This window comes from Nannospalax galili, unplaced genomic scaffold, assembly GCF_000622305.1.
Source record: "Nannospalax galili isolate Female #2095 unplaced genomic scaffold, S.galili_v1.0 scaffold648, whole genome shotgun sequence".
Taxonomy (NCBI): Eukaryota; Metazoa; Chordata; class Mammalia; order Rodentia; family Spalacidae; genus Nannospalax; species Nannospalax galili.
Window position 1 is genome coordinate 3,248,005 of NW_008360311.1, and position 24,122 is coordinate 3,272,126.

At 48.1% G+C, this 24,122-nt stretch overlaps 1 protein-coding gene and 1 non-coding gene across 3 annotated transcripts in view; both read right to left on the bottom strand.

The window, feature by feature from the left end:
* Kcnh1 (potassium voltage-gated channel subfamily H member 1) overlaps window positions 1-24,122 on the bottom strand; it is a 348,705-nt gene that overhangs the window by 90,614 nt on the left and 233,969 nt on the right. For both annotated transcript variants that reach the window (XM_008824811.2, XM_008824812.2), the window contains exons 8-9: window positions 18,008-18,207; window positions 12,190-12,442 (exon numbers count right to left, since the gene is read on the bottom strand). In XM_008824811.2, coding sequence (XP_008823033.1) covers window positions 12,190-12,442; window positions 18,008-18,207 — 453 coding nt within the window. The remainder of the gene's footprint in view (window positions 1-12,189; window positions 12,443-18,007; window positions 18,208-24,122) is intronic.
* LOC115068707 lies at window positions 19,763-19,889 on the bottom strand. Its single transcript, XR_003848053.1, has one exon.

Here is a 24,122-nt window from a genome sequence, read left to right on the forward strand (position 1 = left end):
CCTTCCTGGGGATGCAATGGGACTAAGTGTCTCAAGCTCCTGCCTCCGTGCCTTTCCTGCTGTGGTGGACTACATCCCCTTGAACTTGAGCCAAAATAAACCCTATACCTTGAGGTTTCTTTCCACAGTAATGAGTCCAGTAACTAATATAGACTTGGACCTGCCTCACTTCACTGTCCCTCTCAAGTGGAACTCTGGGGAGATCCCTGTAATTCGTGAAGCACCCCGAACCTACCCTACCCTGCTCAAGCTTTGCAAAGCTTGTGTCTTACTCTCATACACCACACGCCCTGCTCTCATCACAATCAACCATAAACCTTTGCTGATCAGTCTGGGAGACGCTTGCCTCCGTGTGTCACATCGCTTTGATTCCAGTGCATTCACATGTAGCTTAGTATTTTTTACAAAATTGTGGGTATGCATGATGTGTATGAGGCATTGGTTCACTTCCACATTTATGCAGGTTCTGGGGAATTAACTCAGGTCATCGGGTTTGATGGCAATCTCTTTGCCCACTGGGCCATCTCGCAGACCCAGCATTGATAATAAAAATATTTTATTATTTTTATTTTATGTGTATGAGTGTACTGCCTGCATGTATGTGAGTGCACCATGTCATGAGATGCCTCAGAGGTCAGAAGAGGGCATCAGTGGATTCCCCTGGAACTGGAGTTAAGGACGGTTCATAGCTGCCACGTGGGTGCTGAGAATCAAACCTGGGTCCTCTGCAAGAGCAGTCAGTGCTCTTAACCATTGAGCCATCTCTCCAGTCCCACATTGTGGTTTCCACAATGTGGATTAGAATGCTTCTTACACTCAATGGCATGCCACCGTTTAAGTGGAAGCCATAAAATACTGGTGCATCTGACATTCCATGACATTTCTGTCCAGTGAAACACATCTTGTGGCATTTGCAACTGCCAGGTGCCAGCTGGGCTCTGTGACATCCCACTGTCCTGGCCACTCCCCTTCTCCCAGAAGTCCCTCCCAGGCTCCTGAACATGCTTCACAGGCTTGGTGTTCCCCAGGGCCATGCTCTGGACCCTGTGACTCCCTCAGTTTCATGTACATGCTTCATGCTGATCTCAGGTTTGTATCCCAAGTCCTGGTCTCTCTTCTAAGGTCCAGAAGCGTCCACTGGACACTTGCTCAGCTCAGACTCACATCTGAAGGAGGAGGGGGTCTCTTCCCAGGTAAGCCCACCCATCTTCTAGGGTTGCCTGCCCTGGCCAGATCCTCTCCGGGTCAGATCACTCCCATCTCACTATCCTTGCTTTGGTCCCCTGCCTCTGACTTTGGCTAATTTGTTTTCCAAGGAGCTGCCAGGATGACCTTTCTAAATACAAGTGCAATGCTGTTCCTCTTGTGTTTAAAGTCATCCCTGGTTCCCCACTACTCTCAATCCAAGTTCCAACTTACCAGGGCACAAAACCTGAGAACAGTGTATCCCGGGTGGATCGAAATGCTTTCCATGCCCAGATTTCACTGCCAACCTGTGCAGATGCCCCATGCTGCACGTGTGGTCCCTGGAGGCCCCGCCCCCGCTGCGAGCGCTTTCCTGGCTGCCCTCCACTCCCTCTCCCTCTCATCTCCCAGTCAAGCCCCAGCCACTGCTGTACCTAGGGGCGTCCAGCTCTGATATCCCTTTGTCAGACAGCCTTCCCTGACTCCCCATGGCTGGGCTGGATCTGACGTCCACTGTATGGATTCTCACACCATCCTGTCCTTAACGCTGTTACAGCTTAGCCCTGAGTTATAAGATGCATGTCGACTTGTCTTCTAAATGAAGTCAGCTCCTTGAGTGACAAGACTGTTTGCTTTACCGCTGTGTCTCCAGTCCCCAACACCATGCCTGACGTCTGTGGAATGATCAATCAGTACAAAGGTGGGTGAGTGGAACTGGTGGGGTGGGGCGGGGGTACCTGAAAGCCTAGGAATGCTTCAGGCTGGATGACTTTGGGAAGATGACCAGACACTGGAATTAGAGTGTAAGAACCTGAGGGCCAGCCTGTCTGGCTGACCTGCTCAGAGTGCTCCCTCGACTCACTGTGATTCAGCTTTCTGCTAAGCTGAGACTTCGTAGGCAAATTTACAAAGAAGACATGAAAATTATGCATCTTAGAAATGACCCTATCAGTGGGAGCAGGGAGTGCGGAGGAGAGCCAGTAACAGAAGGGGGGAAGGGGGGAGAAATCACCCTATGATATAAACTCTCTCTTTAAAAACATTCAGACTTCACCCCATTTGTGTCCCCAGCCTTCCTCCCGGAGCAATGCTGTGTGACAAGGGCCGCTGTCTTGGCTGCACAAGGCCTCACACTAAGCATTCAGTTAAAGCATGCTTTGGAACAGTCGTGACCGTTCTCCTCTTAACAAATGCAATTAGATAAGATTACATCAGCCAAGTGGCTCTCCACCAAACCAGCAGACCTCAGATTTCCACAGAACAGGTGGAGAGCTTCCAGGATTTATAGATGGAAACTGAAAATACACCTCCTTTCCCCACCCATCTTGTTATTTATAAAACACATGGCAGAAAATTATTCAAACATGTTTGAAAATTAAAAATTACGAGTCCGGCTGAGCGTGGTGGTGCATGCCTTTAATCCCAGCACTTGGGAAGCAGAGGCAGGCGGATCTCTGTGAGTTCAAGGCCAGCCTGGTCTACATAGTGAGTTCCAGGACAGCTGGGACTACAGGGAGACCTTGTCACAAATCATTAAAATAAGGGCTTCTCACCACCCCAGCTCCCAGAATCCCTGGAAAGCATGTCTGGGAATGGTTAAAATAGTGAGGTTTCTGCTGTCAGGCTGTTGAGGTGGTCCTGAACCCTCACCATTCGGACCTCACTGGCCAAGCAGGGTTAGCAGGGAAGGATGTGGTACAGACACATGCCATTTTCTCCTAACTGGATCCCTAAGGAGCAAAAGAAATACTGCCACGACATCTTTTTGAAAACTACAATAAAAGTTATATCCTAACGGTGCTTGGGAAACTTCAAATATGACTTGAGTTTTTAAAAAATTCTCATTTTGAAAATAGCATATGCGTGTGTGTGTGTGTGTGTGTGTGTGTGTGCTATATACATATATACAAGTCTGTGTGGGTGCGAGTATGCATATGTGTGTATGCATGTATATGGAGGCCAGAGGTCATGTCCAGAGTCTTCCTCTATCTCTTTCCACCTTATTTTTTTGACACACAGTTCCTTGTTGAAACTGGAGCTCACGGAGAGGCAGCACGGGTTGGCCAGCGAGCCCCATACATCCTCCTGTCTCTGCGTCTCCCATTTAAGGATGACAGGCATATACCACCATACCCAGCTTCTCACATGGGTGCTGGGGAGCTGAACTCAGGTTCTCACATCTTGTGGCAAGTACTTGACTGAGTCATCTCTCCAGATCCACGTAAGCACTTTTAAAGATAGCTTGAAATCCAGACAAATGTGGAAAGAAAGAGTCTCCCACGGCCTCAAGAATAGGACATCTACAACAGGGGGCCTCGGGGGTGCTCATAGCTCTTCATCCTGGAATGTTTCTCTCCAGGTAACTGGGTTCTTATCATTAAAATTATATTTTACGCCGGGTGTGGTGGCACATGCCCTTAATCCCAGCACTCGGGAGGCAGAGGCAGGCGGATCTCTGTGAGTTCAAGACCAGCCTGGTCTACATAGTGAGTTCCAGGACACCTGGGGCTACAAGGAGACCCTGTCTCAAAAGAACCAAAAAAAATATTTTACTTGTCATAAGAATTTCTAATTCATTTGAAGTTCCTTGTCAGCATTCTGAATGGTTAAACCCCCACTGCTTGTTTTATGTGTATGTGGGGGTCTCTCTCTCTCTCGCTCTCTCTCCCCCCGCCGTGTGTGTATGTGTGTATGTGTGTCATGTGTGCTACGTGTACAGGTGCCCACAGAGGCCAGAAGATGGTGTCAGATTCCTCCTAAGCTGGAGCAACAGGCAGTTATAAGCGTTCTTGGAACAGTAGCAAGCTCTCTTAACTGCTGAGCCATCTCCCCAGCCCTCCCTCCCACTTCTTTAAAAATGCTCTGAAATTCCTGGTCACTTAGGGAAAGGATTCCTAAGTTTGGTCTATGTCTATGTCTTTCTTTTTTTCTTCTTACTTTATATCCTACCTCTGAGTCCTAAATCTCTATCTTGAGCCCTGGCTTCCTTTCTTGGTTCTGATCCATGTTCTTGTCTGGGTTCCAGATCCACCTTTCCAACCAATGCTGGCTGTACCCTCAGCCTTGGTCAAGTGCCCTCTGGCCTCTATAAGAAAGTCCAGTGGGTACTTAGCACAATCTATCTCATGACCTGTCATGCCACCTCCAATGAAGCCCGCATGAGATCCTCCGTGGGTTGAAGATGGAACTTCAAGGAAGGTTGCCTCTTGGAGTTGGCTGTGCTAAAAAACATGCAGTGTACTTGGCATGCTTTTACTTGCTATTATCTTTCTGACTGTCACTGCATCATGGGCTTTCAGGGGCCCAGAAAGCACCTGGTGTCCTTGACACCGCTGTCACTGCCTTTATTGGAATCTTTTAATTATCCTAGTATGCAGGAAGAGTTCTCAGGAACTCAATCACCAAAGACAACTTTGCCTCCAGATGCATCACTATTAATGAAAGCCATTTTAGATGCAGCAAGAAGTAGCTAAGCAAAATTAATGCTGGAAAGTCCAGGGAATAACGGATTTCTAGAAGAGAGACATAGATGAGTAAATATAGATAGAAGAAGGGTTTCTTGGTATTCATTACAATTCATGGATAAATTGGCAAGATTAAGACCACCTTGGTGTCTTTTGATAAAAGATCAACAAGAGAGCATTAAAAGGCAACTACAGACTGTATTTGAAAGTTGGAAAAGATAGGAGGGAACGATGGTTTCATAGGTCCCTAACATGGGATGATTTTTTGGGATCTAAGGGGTTAAGGAATGACTTAGAAGCCCGATGGCCCACTACAAATAAGCAAGGAATGTTATCAAATAGTTAAAAATGTAATATCAGGCACAGTTGATATCGAAAGTACTTGGTGGTTTAAGGTCATTCTGGCCTGAAATCACAAAACTAAGCAGAATTCTGAGTGCGTAATAAAAACTGGTAGTAGAAACCACAGTATCATAAAGCAGGAATTTGCTGGCTGGTACCAGGTTGATAGATAAGGAAATGAAATCACAAAACTAAGCAGAGTTCTGAGTGTGTAATAAAAGCAGGTAGTAGAAATCACAGTATCATAAAGCAAGAATTTGCTGACTGGTACCAGGTTGATAAGATAAAGAAATGTGTTTTGGCTATACATGATGGTTGGCAAAATTGTTTCACTTTTACTGAAAATCTTAGGAAGTGACTAATTACAGAACAGTCATGCTGATGATGAACTTTTGCAATCTTTGCTGTATATATTTCAAACCTTGCAGCTGCAAAAATACACTCAGACCTTCACCAAGTTCTTGTGTGTCTGTCTGTCACTCGCCAAATCCTTGCCCACTCTCTCAAGGACCCTGTTCCCGTCGGACTGAACTGCTCCGGCCTGTGCTGGTCCGTCGCAATGACCTCCCTCTGACTTAAGGTCTCATACTTCCATTGTCCCCCAGACCCCAGCAGCCCCTCTCTGGCCTCCTCTTTGCCCCTGACACCCTAGTATTAACATTTACAACCAGGGAGTCTCTCCTTCCTGAGGGTTCACCTACCAGTTCCTCTTAAGTTTGGCAAATTTAGCAAATAAAAATATAGGATATTTAGTTAAAACTGAATTCTAATGAATGATTTCCCTCAAGTTGTATCCTGTACAGTCTTTGGGGAAAACTTATGCTAATAACCATTCATCGTTGATATGAAATTCAAATCCCACTGGCAGTCCTTCAGCACTTGTATTGCCCGTGCCCTGACACTCTGTGTCTGTCATAAGCCACAGGGACCTTACAGCCTCCCTGCCTCTCTGTCCAGCTCATTAATGGTTTTGGATCACAGCTCTAATGGAGTCATGCTTCACGCACCACCGCCTGGTTCCTCACGCTGACATAGCACCATCGCACAAGCCTTGATGTGCCTGGCTGGTCCGTTATCTCACCAGTACCCTGCAGGGCTCCTGGCTCCAGCCCAGGTGCTGGCCATAGCTACGTAACGCACCGCAGACCTCCTTCCCAAGGCTGGCCCCTGCCATCCTTTCCACACAGAATGCGCGCCCTCGTCTGCCCACACCTGACTGCAATTCCACTGCCAGCATCCAGATGGCCTTGTCTGCCGATCACTATCTGTTTATCCTACTGCTTGGTGGATCCAAAATATTGAAAATTAGCAAGCTTACATGGTTAGAGCAAAGTTAGTAAAATGTCCCTGCCTGGAGCTTCCTGTCTAATTTCCTTCTCTGTGAAGACACCCAACCACACAAGGAATGATATCCAGGGTTGGTGGCATGCAGACACCAAGCTCCATCCTGGAGCTGCACGGTGAGTGGACCACACTAGCAGAGCTCTGTGCTCCCTCAACAGAGCCCCAGCCCCATGGAAAGGAAGTGTGGTGGGCTTCACTCAACACTGGCCCCAATCCTGTCCTGTATATTCCACCCCAGAGGCCCTGCTAGTCGTCTTCAGCCCCCAGCCCACCATGCGCCTCCCAGGCCATGAGCATTTACTCCCCTTTACCCCAGGAGGTCCACAGAAAGGTACTTGTGCTCAGTCACCAACCAGGCATGTGTCTTGACTCAACAAGGCATTCCTCTAAGACAAGGATTTCCTCTGTTTCCCTAAGGAGAACACCACCATGTTTCTCTATGGTCATCGATGACTGTACACATGTTGTCTTAGCATCCAACCAAAAACAATGGGCCCAAGGCAGCTAGCTAACTAAGCAAGGCAAGACTGTCCTCTAACTAGGTAAGTGTGAGAAGGCATTCCCTTAGTTTCCTCTGTGAACAAGTATTTACCCGCGTGCCTAGCAAGGATGTACATGTGGGCCAGGCCTCACTTGAAGGGGACAGGTTATAAGTAGGAGCTGTGTGGAATAAGCCAGGCCTGTCCCTTCCGTCCCCATAGCTGCCCCTGCCCCCACCCTTGGGCAGGATCTGAGCCGTCCAAAGATTGAGAAAGCATTCCTCTAGTTGAGAGCTATACCTGGATCTGCAAGAAACAGAATGAGTCCATCCTCTCCACTTCCATTGTCTTCTCCTTTCAAGCCCTGCTGACTCCCTGGTGCCCGTGGGACGCATCCCCCACTCCCTTCCCAGCACACTAAGTCAGCCTCATTGCTCTCCTGCCCCTGGCCTGGTCCCACTTCCCACTTACCTTCCACCACCTCATCCTTTCTCCTGCACACCTGGCTCCTCTCTGTGCGCCTACACATGCGGAGCCCAAATCTTCATGTCACTTCCCCATCTAAAACTCTCTCTAGATCCATCATCCTTACAGGACAAGGTCTAGATGCTTACTCTAGACCACGAGGCCCTCACAGCCCAGCCTCTGCTTGCTGTTATTATTCACTCACTCACTGATTCATTGATTCACTCATTTTGCAGCACAGGCACCAAACCCAGGGCATCAGGGCAGAGTAGACCAGTCCCCCTTGAGCTGTGACCCCAGCCCCTCCACCTGCTTTCAACTCCACTCCACCCAGTAAACAGCCCTCTACCTTCCACACTGGGCTGTGTGCTTGATACCAGAGATTTGAAGTCAGAGGGACCCAGGCTTAGAGAACAGAGTGGTCAGTGGCACAATTCCTGGATACGAGGGCTTAGCAGGCACCGAGGAGGCCTTTGGAGACTCATGTCCAGATAGTGGAAATTTCACTGAGGCTATAGCTGTGTCCAGGCCTCTTTCTACTATGTGATACAGCCTGGTCAAAAGGTCTGTCTAGCCTATTAAAATGTAAGAAAAACAAAAGAAAGATGATACAAGGTAAACCATGGTAAAATGTAAAACCCACACAATTTACTAAATCACAGTGAAATGAGCTTCTACGAACACCACAGTCAGGAGACAGAAACCCAGGGGAGTAATTAGAAACTCCTGAGCCTGGCCTTGGTGCCAGCCTGTGGGACGCTGCCAGGCACAGAACACCAAGATAACTGATACACAGATGCTGACAGTATTAAGGGAAAAGGTTCCCATGACTCTTCATTCCAACGTCTGAAAAAGAAGTTACTTTTAAAACTCTTGATGAGGACCAGAGAGAAGGTCCAGCAGGTAAAGGCACCTGTCACCCAGTCTATAAGGTCAGTCCTGGGAGCCACATGGTGATAAAGCAAAACAAATTAAGAAAATGCTAGAAGCCAAGAGACTAAATTTGATAAACTAGTAAGTGATTTTGAAGAGAGTTCCAGAAGGAGTTAAGGAGGGTGTTGTGGCAAAATTAAGGCAGAGATGAAGGGCATAAGAAAGATCTAGTGTGCTGTTGTCTTCTGTGCGTCTTCAGTCCAACACAGAACCGTCCAAGCCCGTGGCCCATGTTTTCAAACTGCAACCTTTGATCATGTCAAGAAACCAATTGTAGGTCATTATGGTCACTTGTTTTTAAATGAAAGAGCCAAATCTAACAGAAAACATTAGGTTCCAGTTCTTGATGAATTTTACATGACACTGTGTGTTCATTAGCTAGCAATTAATTAGCATTTTCTATGGAGGGTTTGCTGCTGTGAAAAGTCCAGGAGGCTTTCATAAGAAAGTGTCCCATTTTTGGCAAATGCTAAGCCCACTCAGTTATGAATGCTGAACTTCTCCTCATTTGTAGATTCTGTACTAAAATTAAACAGAGGACGGGGGTAGGGGGTGGACTGTTAGAAGTGGAAAGACACCAAATGAGCAGGCTGCAAACGAGTGAACTCGTAACAAACAGCCAGAGAGCAAGAACACGGACAGCTGAGTGCCAGTGTTTTCCTACAGCCTCCCGCTCAGTCAGTAAAGAACCCTGACACGGTTCCCTTCCCTCAGTGCAGCTCTGGGCATGCAGCACTGCCCAGAAACTGCTCGTCCAGTGAGCCTCGAGAAGCATCTGTGCTTTCTGTGATGGTCACTGTGCAGAGACCCAGCTGGTATCAGTCCCTCCACATGCAGCAGCTCTTGAAGGCTGGGATAACAGCTGGTCCATCGCAATATCCCCACCCCATGGCAGTGCCTGTCCAACAAGTCTGGATGAGATTGAACTAACAGGCATCAGAAGGCAATGAAGACTGAGTTCCCAGATGCTCTGATGTTCACATCGTTTTACAAGACGAAACAGATTTCAGTTCATTAAGTAAAAAACATTCTGAAGAGGAATTTTTTTTAGAAGTCCAGACTTAGGTGTCCAGGGAGCAAACAGCTCAAAATCTCCTATGCCAACTGGTCCAAAGGACAGATTGGCTCAAAGGACTTGTCACATCCCTTTATAGAATAAGGGCCTCTTGGCAGGTTGCTTAGGATACTGAGCTTGGACCTAATTTTTGGACCCAATCTGACTCTTGGGGAACACTGAAGCGACTTTTTCTAGTTTGGACAACTTGAGAGCAGCGAACACCTTGAATTTAAAGCTGTTGAGCTACCTTAGAGGTCCAGCCACATTGCTAACTGGAGCAGGCAGGATGCCCAGAGGAGTGGATTTGGAGAAGCAGTGACCGGCCAAATCAACCAAGCCCTGGCTCCTTCCTCATAAGAAGCCCAGTGTGAGGGTAAAGGAGGAGAGGATGCACAGTGGTCATTTGCTGTTCTCGCCTCTCCTTAAGCCCATCATCCCTCCATACCTGAGTCTAGACATCCAAACCAAGTCTAACAGTGCGGTGTCTACAGTAGAGCACTAAGATGCCCCGATCATGAACATACAAGGTATATGGTCCTGGCCTCCAGGGTGGATTTCCTGGGAAGGCAAATGGTAAGTCATCTGTCGGGAAGTCAGTGAAAAATGCCTGACTCCAAAGGGTTAACTCAAGTCCCAATTCAAAGGATTTCCCAGCAGTCCCTAGTCACGGTCAGCGCCTTGACCATCACCACTGAGGAGCCTCCTTATCAAGGACGTGGATGAGTTTAAAGGTAGAGATAAGAGCTTTCCTTCAAACACTCAGTGTCTTGACCCTTCCTATGTCTGCCTTACACAATCCAATCTCACTTCTCTATGAGCAGGAAGCAAGGAGCAGAGCTGGTCTACAGAGCTCCATGGGCACTAAAGCACCTGGCAGACAGGGCAGACTCCATCCCCCACCCAGACTCTAGCCCTGTCTCACTCTCACCATCGAACAGCACATGATGCAGGACTGTAAACTGCACTTGAATTAACCTGAGCACAATGCAGTCAAGGGGGCAAGTTGGCCAGGGTCCCCAGGATCATGAAGAAAGCATTTCACATGCTCTAAAATCAGACAGGAGCAAATTAGGCTTTGAAAATATTCTCTGTCATTGTGACATTGTGGCACATACTTTTCATCCTAGCACTCAGAAGGCAGAGACAGGTGGATCTCTGAGATGGAGACCAGCCTGGTCTTAACAAGTTCCAGGCCAGCTGGGGCTAAAAGGAGACCCCCCCATCTCAAAATCATTTAATTCTCTGTCTCTACTTGGTCCATATCTTCATTCCAACTTCAGTGTAACTTAATCTCTCCCTACCTCAGCTTCCTTAGAAACCACAACTTGAACCTAAGATTCATATCCATAATGTCTAGGGATGGGGACAGTGTCCAGGGCCTGAGCAACTGTCGGTTACCCCTAAGGATTTCAGTTTCATGCAAGGCAGAAGTCAGCAGGGGTCTGAAGTCCGAAGGATGAGGGCGTGGGGCTCCACCAGTTGGGCAGGAGCAGATCCGAAGTCAGAAGACTCTGGGATGGGCTCTGCGTGTCTCGTCTGCCATGAAAACACTTCTTTAACCTCCCCGTACTTGAACTGTCTCACCTGAAAACTGGGATTACTAAAGCCCAGGATTACTCTATGGGTTAAACACGGAACCATACATACAACCATGGGCTCCAAGTAGATGCCCATAAATGGTGATTATGCTGGTGATGGTTTGTCCCCTCAGAGATGCGTCCAATGAAGAGCTATCGCGTACCTGCCTCAAGGAGTCAATGACTTTCTCCAGAGCCTCTGATGGTCACTCTTCCAAATACCATCATGTCCCCCGCGTCCCTGCTCTCTCCCACACATTCCCCACTGCCGTGTGGTGACATAGCCTCCTCATCCTCCACATGGGAAATCCTACCATCCTCACTGACTCCTCCCTCTCCCCCACGGCAAGCCCGTCATTGGAGTCTTTGGTCTCTACTTCCATACATACCTCTACGTGATCTGTTTCTCTCCACCCCGTCTATCACCTTAGCTTCTTGGGTCCCTAGACAACTTGTCTCCAACCTGTCCGCCCTCCTCCCTGAAGTTCAGTCTCTGGCTTCACCGCTATCATCTTCCAAAGGTAAAATCTGAAGGTGCCTCTTCCTTGCGTCCAACGTATCATCAGTTCCCCAAGTAAAACACCCATCCAAAGGGCCCCCCAGTAAAACACCCGTCCAAAGGGCCCCCCAGTAAAACACCCATCCAAAGGGCCCCCCAGTAAAACGCCCGTCCAACAGGGCCCCCCAGTAAAATGCCCATCCAAAGGGCCCCCGAGTAAAATGCCCGTCCAAAGGGCCCCCCAGTAAAACACCCATCCAAAGGGCCCCCCAGTAAAACACCCATCCAAAGGGCCCCCGAGTAAAATGCCCATCCAAAGGGCCCCCCAGTAAAACACCCATCCAAAGGGCCCCCCAGTAAAACGCCAGTCTAACAGGGCCTCCAGAGCTGCACAGGCCACTCCCCAACCTCATCTTTCACTGTGACTCCTTCTGCCTTGTCACACAGGCTACCCCTCCTCTTGGAGCCTTCCTTCACCCCTCTGTTCTCCACACTAACTCATTTTCAATTCTTGGGTTTCTGCCTGGGAGTCCGGGAAACCTTTGTACTTGAATCTTGGGATAAATGCCCGTCCACTGTATTCCAAATGATGCCTTGTTCATCTCCTGCAGCAGCAGGGAGCCCCATGTGGACAAAACCCATTGTGTCAGTGAACCATCTTGTGTCCCTCAAAGAGCTACACACAAAGGAGACACTCAAATATTTGCTGGATGATCGAAGTGGACGTTAGACGTTGACCTTCCCTGAGGAGCAATCTCCGGGAGATGGTACCAGTGGCACTGAGCTTCCCCGTGGCTAAGACAACCCCAGGTACCAGGAGTGCATCCAGGAGGGCAGCACGTACCTAGGATGGCCACCACCTCGTCATCCTGGATCACCTCCAGGGAGCCCGAGACCACGAAGCAGAGGCTGTCCACGCTCTCGCCAGCATGGTAAATGAGGTCCCCTGGGGCACAATGCACCGTCTGGAACTCCATGGCCAAGGCCCGCAGGCAGCCATCACTGGCCAGCCGGAAGGCAGGGTGCTCCTTGAACACCTTGCGGTTCAGATGCACACAGATGTCAGCGCGCATGTCCTTGGGGCAGATCTGCAGGACCTGGCCAGACGGGGAAGAGACAATGTGAGTGTCCACGCCATGGTGTCCCTCCCTCAGTACCCAACACCCATGGAGCCGGACTACACTCTTGTAGTCCACGGAGCCCCTGCCCTCATGGTACTTCCATTCCACGAGAAAGACAGACAGCATGTACAATCTAGAACAATCTGCTGAATGCTTAGTACATGGGTCTGAAAGTCGGGGCTGGGAACAGACTGGACAGGAGGAAGGCTTCTCTGAGGAGGTGGCCTTGTAACTGACACCTATGAATCAGTCAGTGTGAGCTGTGTGAAGGCGGAACATTTCAGCAGGACAAACACAAAGGCACTGTGGGCCTGAGTCACAGAGCACATGAATGAGCAGGAGCCAGGAGATGCTGAGGTGGGGCAGAGTGTGCTGGGCAGGCACAGCTGAGGACCACAATGCACACTGAGTGTGATGGGGGACAGCAGAGGATTGTGGGGAAGGGGACTGATGTGAGCTGAAGCCCAGGGTGAGGTTAGAGAGTAGACCCTTGGAAAGACTGGTAGGGACAGGGCAGCCAGGGAGAAGTGGGCACATTCAGATTACATCCACAAACGAGCCAATCAGTTAGACTGATCTATAAGATCTGTATACGTTTAAAGGGCACAGTGTGTGTGTTTCACATAATATGTGATCAAAGTAATCAACATATCATCTCCTTAAATATTTGTCACTTGTTCGTGTGGAGAAGCCGTCGACGCCCTTTTCTAGCTGTTGGGAAATACACAGTAAATTGGTTAACTGGTAGGAAATTACGGCTAGGAGGGATGTATTCTGGAGTTCTATAATGCTCCAGGGTAAACACTTGACTAAAAAGTGCATTTTGAATACAAATCCAACATGATTTTTTGATAGACTAAATATGGGGTAGATATTTACACAAGCCCTGCACAAGATCAAGTCAGTCAAAATTCCAGCACGGATGGGGGGCGGGCTCCTGAGTCCAACCCCCAACAGCTGAGGAGGTACTGGCAGTTGATGGCTGCTAAGGGAGGGACAGTCAGCTTTCTTTGGGGATGTGCCTGCTGGTAGGTTGCCCATGTCCCAGTGAATGACCCCACATGGTTAGCACTAATGGAATCAGTGGGCTATTAATAACTATTTTATATTATAATACAAAAGGACATGAAGTCAGGAGGGAACCAGTTAGTAGGTCCCAGGAAGAGTTGGAGGGAGGTAGCAGGCATGGATAATAAAAGACATTGTATACAAGTATGAAAATTTTCAAAGAATAAAATTATTTGTAAAAAATGAGCTATATGAAGCCAGATTTTTCTGAGTGCTTGCTATAGGCAGGCATGACTTAGCACATCATCCACTTAGTTAAAATTTATTCACCAAGCTCCCACAGTGTACCAAGTATCATTCTAGGCTCTGATAATGTGACAGTTTTTTAAAAGTGGACAGAAATCTCTGTTCCCATGAAATTTACCATCTAGCAGAAGGCAGCAAATGATAAGCAAAACAAATAAAATTTAGTAGCAATCACCTCGGAGACTGACACAAGGAAAGAGACACAATAAGGGGAGTTCTAACTTCACCTCAGAAAGTGTGATGTGCGTTCAGTAACTCCACCCTCACAGAAACCCACTATGTGCTATTAATTGTAACAGTTCCGGGGAAACTGAGGCACAGGGAAGCACTATAACTTGCCCAAAGTGGCACAGTTAAGAGATGGCAGAGCTGGGCTTGGAGGTGGGTAGCCTGATCACAGCCAGGTAGTTCTGCAAACTAATGGCTTGTGGTATTTTCCCTCTGTGGTACTGAAGACAGAGCCAGAGCTTTGCACATGCCAGGTAAGCACTCTACTGTCTGAGCTATGTCCCCAGCTCCAACTTCCACCATTTCAAGAGCAAACTGAGAACTGCAGGCCACGTGGATCTCATTTTCTAAACAATTGAAAACTTGCCCAGCTTTTCTGAGGGAGAAATACGTCTCCGGACTAAGAATTTGCCAGAAATCACTGCAGGGCTCCCTCTGCAGCAAGCATTAAGTTAACATTATAGGACACCATGGAGTGGACATTTCTAGAGAAACCAGAAGTGTTTCAAAATAACAGTGCCTTCCACTCTATTCTGTGACCCAAGCCGGTCCACTTGTGCCCACTCACCGGACACCTCTTCATGTGGTGCCGGGAACTCTGGGCCCTGCTCCTCTGCCTGGACATCAGCCTCCCTAGCTCAGTTCTCACCTTGCCTTTGATGACTTCACGCCTACCCACCTCCAACATGGAGGTGGAGCGGCAGGAAGAGGTCAAGTGACTGAAATCCTAGTCACTTCCTCCCCAAGTGACATAACTGCTCCATGCTTTGGTGTCTCCTGTAAAGTGTGTACTATCCACCTTGACTCCAAAGGTTAAAGGAGGTTGCATCTGCCTGGATGTGTCTCTGTTTCTGGGCACCTCTGCATTCCTGTTCTGGTTACAGGATGCCTAGGAAGTAAACCCCTCTCTGGGAGTGTGGACAGATGAAGGATAAAGGCACAAGGCCCCAGCTGAGTGCTCAGTAGGTACCTGACCCACAAGGCTCAAAACAAGATTCCTGAAGAATATAGATTTGAGGTTTTTCTCCACGTGGATACACACACACACACACACACACACACACACACAAATCATGTTCAAACAGTGCCCGGTGGCAAAACCAAGATTAATTCTCCAGGTGAGTTCACATTTAAATATTTGGTTCCCTGAGCTGGGCTCAGCTGGCAGAAGATGCTAGTGAATAAGGACTTGGCATAGAAGCAACAGATTCAGGGCACAGATCCCAGAGCCCATGGAGAGGACAGAGCAGGAGGGAGGGGGTCTGAAGAGGAGGAATCACAGTCAGAGGGGCATCTAGCTTCTCTGTAGTTCCTTCTGAAAGTTCTACTCTGGGGAGGGCAGATTCTCTCTCTCTCTCTCTCTCTCTCTCTCTCTCTCTCTCTCTCTCCCTCCCTCCCCCTCCCTCCCTCCCTCCCTCCCTGAGAAAGAGGCTCAGGCCTGAATCCCACAGCCTTCCTGGTCTATGCCCCTCACCCTTATCTTCCTGTGGGCCTCTCCTGTGAGCTGTTACTGTGGAGGAGCCTCCCTGGGCTGGGGAGAGTCGCAGAGTCAAGGTTAGGACACTCTGGCTGGGTATCACAGGGTCAGGCTCAGACTCTCTGAGCTGGGCCCCACAGACTGAAGGTCTTAGAGATCAGGTGACTTGGGGTTCAGTCCTGCCCTCAGCACCCGTTACACATGTGAGCTCCTTCAGACTTAGATCCTAGGGCTGAGTCTTCCCTTTATATGTGCAGGATTTCAAGAGATTCTACTTGCTATTGTGTGAAAATGTGTGATGCCTGGCACACGCCAGAGTGTAGTGCCTGTGGGTCCCCATTTAGTGTCATCATGAAGACTTCACAGTTCAGACAAAAGGCCCACAGAGGCCAGGTGTTCTCAAAGTTCATCTAACGTCGATGTGTTACAGACTAGGAACTGGAGCTCAGAAAACACTGTGTTCAATGTCACTGTCTAGTTCTGGAGGGCAGGGCGGCAAGAAGCAGGGGCCTCAGGGTGCGGTCTCTCCCCAGAAGCTACTGACACCTCTGCCAACTGGGCTTCCTGTGAGGTGCCACAGTTGGGTCTCTGGACCAGGACCTGGGGTAGATCCCAAAGCCCTCCAGGAAGGCAAGCGGGGGAGCCAGACAAGAAGGCAAATGCTGACTGTGCAGTGTCCCAGGCAGCTCTCCAGACAAAGGCATAAAGTGCCTGGGAAAAGGAGCTGCAGGGCAGAGATCAACGTTCTTTCTGCTCCGCCAGCTGCCAGGCACCCACAGAACTAACAGGTGTTTTTGCCAGAGAGGAGCAGAAACCACAGAGTTGGGTAGGAAGCTGGCAAAGCCGGGACCCAAGCACAGCCAGCCAACGCCCTGCCCGTTAGGGAAGTACGAACAACTTCATCTGGCTTCAGCCCGCTTCCTTCCAGTACCTGTTTTACATGTAGGAGGGAGGGCCTGCAAGATGGTTCAGTGGATAAAGGCACTTGCTGACAAACTTGAGAACCAGAGTTCAATCCCTGGGACCCACATAATGGAAGGAGTGAACCAGCTCAAGCAAGTTGTTCTCTGACCTCCTCAGGCCCACCATGGCACACATGTACACACACACACAAAATGCAATAAAAATTTTTTAAAGAGAGAGGAGAGACAGTAGGAAGAGCATAGCATAAACTCTGAAGCCAGATAAAAACTGGGCTCAAATCCTGGTGTTATCCTAGACCAGGGGACGTGAACAGAACACATCGGGTCTCTTGTCCCCATTGTTTAACAGATCTCACAACCCTGTCCTCCCGACGCTGATGTGAGACCCACACAAGGCCCAGCGGGCTGCAGTCATGCAGGACAGAAACAACAAACATCAGATCTTTCTGGTTTTCTCAGACAAGCTTTTGCCACGTAGCCCAGGAAGATCAGAAATTGAAAGCTATCCTCAGCTATAATAGTGAGTTCTAGGCCAGCCTGGGCTACACAAGACTATCTCAAAAAGCAAAACAGGAAAGAAGTAGAAAGAAAGGACAAAGAAAATTTATAAATAAACCTCTGTATCTTTTCTCTGTTCTTTCAAAAACCACCCAGATTACTTTATTGAAATGCATCTGAAATCATACGACTGTTAAGAGAACCAGGAGGGGTTTGCCACTCTGTATTACACAGGTGGATAGCAGATTCCCAGAGGGCACCTAACTTATCTCTGGCTAAATCAACTGATAACTAAGGCACAGTCTTCCACCTGTGCTGTCTACACATGTCTGAGGACAATTGTTATCTGGGTACTTACTGACCCTGTCCATCACCCTCTATGCTCAAGGGCCTGGGATGGTGACTAGGAGTCTGTTTTTTAAAATTTATTCATTTTTATTTATGTGTATGAGAGTTTTGCCTGCATGTATGTACCTTGTGCGTACAATGCCCACAGAGGCCAGAAAAGGGCATCAGATACCCTGGAACTGGAATTATTATGGTTGTGGGCTGCCATATGGGTGCTGGGAACAGAACTCGGGTCCTCTGCAATGACAGCCAGTGCTCTTAATTGCTGAGTCGTATCTCTAGCACCAGGAGTCCGTTTTCAATGACCACATCATGGATTCTTACCAGGTCTAAGAGGAGGCTGAACTGGGTAAGATGCGGCATTTAAGGGGAAGACTAAAAGTGATTGAGATAATTATACTTAATGCAGTATGTCTTTTAAAATTAAAATTCATTCTTAGAAAGTCAGGATGAACAAAATATCCACATTTTTAATAAAGACCAGTTTGGCAACTGGTGAGCCATCTGGGAACCTGGGGAGAAAGGAAGGATCAGTGCATCACTTCCCTCTTGCCAGAGCTCTGGTTCATATCATGGTCCAAGTTTGGGAAGCTGCCCCGGACAGGTGGACATCTGCGTCCTCTCTCCAGGGAGGCACACAATAATCCTTTGGAGGAGGGACCTGGGGATCTCACAGTAGGCACATTGGGTTTGGAGCCTCACTGCCCCAGGTAAAACCGGGGTACAGAAGTGCGGTCAAGCACCCCACATTACCTTCTCAGTGTCGATGCCCCTGGACATGGACCAGGTGGATACGATGTAGTCCATGACACGCTCGCTTAGCCCTTTGGGCACCTGGTAAAGCTTCAGGAAGTCCCGAACACTGTTGAGCATCTCATGGTATCTGTTGGTGTTGGCGTACATCTGCTGGAAAATGGTCGTCACATTCCCGAAGATGGTGGCGTAGAGAAGAGCTGGAGGGAAGGAGGAGCAGAAGAAACGTGAGTGACCCCTGAGCCAGTCTCCAGAGTGAGTGACTCCCTCAGAGGAGGCCCGTGGCCAGAGCTGGGCTCCCTGGTAGTGTCCAGACCTCAGGAGAACCTCACATCTCAAGCCAAGGAAAGAGACTCTCAAATCCTACAAGGAGGGTCAACGCAAGGTTAGGTGTGGACCAGGTGGAGGAGACCTGGTGTGGCTAGCACCTCAGACACATGTAGCAGAGGCAGACAGCCGTTTACACTGCCTGTCACAGGAAATTTGAGCTGTGCCTGAGGCCACCAGTCAAATGTATGCTGCTCTGGGCCTGGAGAGAAGGCTCAGTGGGTAAGAGCACGTACTGCTCTTGCAGAGGACCTGAACTCGGCTCCCATCACCCACGTTGGATGGTTCACAACCACCTGTAATTCCAGCTCCAGCAGATCTGAAGCCCTCTGCCCCCTTTGTGGGCACCTGCAGTCATGTACCCATACCCATACACAGACACACATGCACACATTATCAAAAATAAAAACGAAGTCCTCCAGGCCTGCCCCTTTTCACATTCACATAAGGGCTCCAATGCCCCCTGTCCTTACCATCTACACTGACATGTTATTGTCTGTCTTTCGTGTCACCTTCTATGATGGTTAGCTTTAACTGTCTCCGTGACATAACCTAGAATCACCCGCAGAGCCTCAATGAGAGACTGTCTATTTGGTGGGCCTGAAGGCATGTCTGTAGGGGATGTTTTGATTAAGCTGATTAATATGGGAAGATCCAGCACTCTGTGGTCAGTACTAGCCCCTAGGCAGGGGTCCCGACCGTGTACGAATGGACATGCTGAACCGGGTTCAAGCCAGCCGGCACGTGTGCATTCTTCTCTCTGCTTTTGACTGTGGCTGTGCTGTGACCAGCTGTTTGACGTTCTGCCTTGATTGTTCCACCATGACAAACTGTAGCCTGGAATTACAAGTGAAATGAAGCCCTTTATTTCCTAAGTTGCTTTTTGTCAAAGTGTCTTATCACAACAACAGACATGAAACTGTGGCGCCACCCCAGGGAGTGTGAACGCGGAGCTGGGAGTGTGAACGCGGAGCTGGGAGTGTGAACGCGGAGCTGGGAGTGTGAACGCGGAGCTGGGAGTGTGAACGCGGAGCTGGGAGTGTGAACGCGGAGCTCACTGTGGCTTTGATCGGCCATCTGCTTGGCCAACGATGTCGAGCACGTCCCACCTGGCAGCCATTGTACGTCTTCTCTAGACAAATGGTCATTCAAGAGTTTTCCCAATCATATTGTTTGATCTATCTATCTATCATCTATCTATTTATCATCTATCTATCTATCTATCATCTATCTATTTATCATCTATCTATCTATCTATCTATCTATCATCTATCTATCTATCATCTATCTATCTATCTATCTATCATCTATCTATCTATTCATCTATCTATCTATCTATCATCTATCTATTTATCTATCATCTATCTATCTATCTATCTATCTATCATCTATCTATCTATCATCTATCTATCATTTATTATTTTCTTTCAGTGTCTGAGGCAGGAAAACAAAGCTGCCCACTCATAGCAGTCCTGACAATGATCTTCAAGGGCTGATCTTGGCCTCCAGACCTGGCTGAGGAGGAAAGGGATCCCACAGCTCAATGTGAGAGGCTCCCATTTATTATTTTATGTGTATGAGTGTGTTGCCTGCATATGTAAGGGTACCATGTCGTGCAATGCCTGCAAAAGTCAGAGGAGGGCATGGGATTCCCCTGGAACTGGAGTTACAGACAGTTGTTAGCCATCATGTAGGTGTTGGGAATTGAACCCAGGTCTTCTGCAAGAACAGCCAGTGCTCTTAATTGCTGAGCCATCTCTCCAGCCCATCTGATCTTTTCATAACTAAATTGCAAGAATTCTTTATATATTTGAGTACAGACTTGTTATCAGACATGGATTCTGCAAATACTTTCCTCACGTGTATTATCTTTATTTTTAAACATTTAAAAAATATTTATTACTTTTATTTTATGTGTATGAGTGTATTTATTGCCTGCATGTATGTAAGTGCACCCATGTCATGCAGTGCCTCTGGAGGTCAGAAGGGGGTGTTGGATCCCCTGGAACTGGAGTTAGGACAGTTGTGCTGGGAATTGAACCCAGGTCCTCTGCAAGAGCAACCAGTGCTTTAACCACTGAGCCATTTCTCCAGCCCATCTTTATATTTTTAAAGATTTTTGTCTGTGTGCGTGTATATACACATGCATGTGTGTGTGTCTGTGTGCGGTGGTCAGAGATCCTCAAACACCCTCAGTTGTTCACCTTGTTTTTGAGACAGTCTCTGACTGACCCTGGTGATCACTGATTTGATTAGAGTGACTGGCCAGGAAGTCCCAGGGTCCTCCTGTCTCTACTTCTCAGCACTGGGGTTGTGGGCTCTGCTGTGCACAGCTTTTACACAGACGCTGGGGATCCAAGCTTGGGCAGTAAGTGCCACACCCACTGAGCCGTCTTCCCAGTCCCTTCTTTCTTCTTTTACACCATCATCTGCAGCACAGAAGATTTTACTCTGATGTAATTTGTCTTTTTTTCTTTTTAACTGACTTATTAAGCAAGCTTAGTTTGTTTATATGTTACTCTGTGTATAACTATTGCATTATTCCTTTATTTTTAAAAAGGCAAATATTTTATTAAAAATTCTAGTTATTTAAGGAATAACTAGAGTTTACAGGAAGTTGGAAGATTGTACAGGGATTCCAGGCACCTTCACATCGTTTCCCTCAGTTCTACACCTTCCATGAGGAGCACAGGTGTGAAGCCAGAAGGCAGGCATTGCCAGAGTATACGTGCTGCCTGGTGCCACTCAATCATATGGTACATTTACATACCCAGTGCTGTGTTCAAAATGTGGGACTATTTAGTCACCAGAGAATGCCCTCACGCAAGGCTTTATAGCCACATTCCTTCCCCAGTAACCGTACATCAATTTTCTTTCCTGTAATTATATCATTTCTTAAAATGTTATATAAATGGAATTGCACAGTGTGTGACATTTCGAGGATGACTTTTTTACTCAGTGAGATGATCGTAAGGCGAATCCAAGCTCTTGCACATGTCAATGATGTTAACTGATGAGTACCGCATCTCTGCATCTCTGTGCCACAATCACTTCTTTCCATCTTATTCAGGCTTAGAAGACAGACTAAGGGATAAAAAGCATAAAAAAGGACGCACGGTGCTTGAGGTCAGGGAAGGACTGAAGACACAAACCCACTTGATAGGAACTGCACACACGCCAGGAAGAGTCAAAAGCTGCGCTGCGCGGACCTGAGGTTTTGTAGCCTAGCTGGCCCCACTTGCTGTTCACGCTCTGCTTCCTGACTGTGCGTGAGATATGGATGTGCTATGGTACAGTGCTGGGCCCACTGGGTGTGGTGTGATACAGTGCTGGGCCCACTGGAGCCTCGAGCTCCCACTACCAGTCCTTCCCCAAGAACCGTGAACCTAAAACAAACCCTCCCTCCCTCGTGTTGTTCCTTGTCCTGTATTTTGTTGCAGTAATAATACAGTCCGCTTAATTTTTTATCAAATTTTGCAAATGTCATATTTTGATCATACTTAGAACCCCCTGCCCCATCTGCACCCCCTCCTTAATAACCCCAGCCCAATTTAATGCACTTTGTCATTGATGACGGCATGCATAAGACCCACATGAGCTCAAGCCAGGCAAAATTGCAGCATAAGTGGGGAGGTGGGGAAGAACCCCACCTTAGCTGAGGAGCTGTGGGCAAACGATGTCTTCTGGGAGAGGGAGAGACAGTTTTCTTTAAGGGTGTGACTCTGGGTAGGGTAGCCAGGCTCCAGTGGGTAGACCATACCAAAGGGCATTTGGGGACACAAATTTGACTCAGTGGGCCTTAATTCATACAGCAGAGTACAGTGCCCTTGTTTATGATGGGGAGAGGTAGCTGTCCCATTGCAGGATGCTAGGAGGAGTCAGTGAATAACACAGGCCAGGGGTTGTGCTGATGGGACCAGCTCCACAAGAAATCACAGTCATTCTTTCTGAACCACCCACCACCAGTGTTCATTCACATCTAAACCTCAGTCACCCCAGATTCTGGCCCCGGCTCTTGGCCGTGCTGGGTGTACCCTCCTGTGGTCACTGGCCTGTGTTTTTCCTTACATGTTCTGGTGTGCGGAAATTATGATAGAGTATTTTCAGGGGCATCTTCCTTTCCGTACTATAGTTGCTTAATAAATGCTGTTGATAAATGAAATGGCTGTCTGTGAGATTAGTTTTGTGTGCGCAACTGGACCAACAGTACCGTGTTACCTCAGTCTTGGGAAGGAGTGCAGATTTTCACACTTGCCCTAGAGCTCCTAGATCTTTGGGAAGGAAGGAGGCTCAGGAGTTTTTTCCAAACTCTTCAGGTGACTTTGGTGGGGAGGGTGTTAAGTTTGAGCTCTGCTCTGTGCACACCAGTCCTCAATGTTTCACTAGTGAGCTGTGAGTGTAATGTTCCACTCCAAGTAAGAAGTTGGGCAGAGGGAAGAGAAGGTCCTGCACTACAGTGAGGGGCATGAGGGGCCTCAGCTAACCTCACTCCACCGGACCCAACAAAACAGCAACACGGTTCAGGGAGGAGACGTGACGCCACGCGCAGGCAGGACTTCTATGACCAAGACAAGCGGATGGACTCCTCTGTACCCAGCTCTGAACCGACTGCCAGCGCTAGCCTCATGACATCTCTACCTCCTCAGTCATGGCCCCAGGCTCAGGAAGAAGTCCCAAGATGGAGAACATAAAACACACCTACGTTTCCCTATTTATAACAAGAAAAGCCTGAAAACTCTCATCTAATATTGTGCTAAATATATCTCAAATTCCTACATGATTCTGCTGTGTTGGGGAATGTCACTTAACAAGCGCAGTTCTAACTGGGGAGACAGAAGGTCATTTCCAGATACTTCTCATCTATCGAATGAACAACAGCACCCACAGCTCCATAACCCATTAACAGTGTAGCCCACACCACCTCGCTCTAACCAGCATTTTAATAGCAACAAAGATAAAAGAACAACAATTTCCACAGGCAATTGCTCCTTCAAATGAGTCAAGATGGCCAGACGCTGGCTGCAGCGGTCTTCTCATAATTTGCTGCTGTGACTTTTTGTGTTTGCTTAGTCCCGGGTCTCGGGTGAACAGACTTGTTACGGGGCACGAGGTAGCTGTCTGGAAGGTGTTTACAAGCCCAGGCTCTGCCTCATGCCAGGATGAGAACCCGGGTTTGCTGGTTCTCCTATGTGAGCCATCAGAGGGAACCTAATTAACAAAGTCATTTAAGAGAACAGACCCTTTCTCAAGCCGTTTAAATGCACACAAGAACTTGGGACACACTTTTCAGTGGTACCTCTTCTACTCAGTTACAGACCCTCACAAAACTCAGACCTCTAAGTCATACAACAAAATGAAAGCAGAAAACTTCTCAGAAGACACTGCTGTCTCCCTGACCAATTAAACTGGAACATCACAATGCCCGGGTAGAGAGTGGCTTTTGAAGAAATGCCCCTCCTTGTAACAAAGAAGACATGAAGCTCGCTTTGCCAATGGGCAGCCCTGCTCTCCGTGTCTCTAGCGTATATGGATTTTCCAAACTGATCATCATCTCTCATGGTTTCAAAGTGTCCTTTAGTTGCTAGGTGACACCAAAGGTCATAGTGCCTCTCTTCATGTTGTCACCAAAATAATCACCCAGAGTGACAGACCCCTCGGTCTTCCACCACACAGGATTCTGGGTAGCAGACCTGTCATACCTACGGAGTCCATATCTCTGACTGAATCAATGTCCCTGACTCCGCTATTGCAACTGTGAGGCTCTAGAGACTGTCCTCTTGGGGCACTG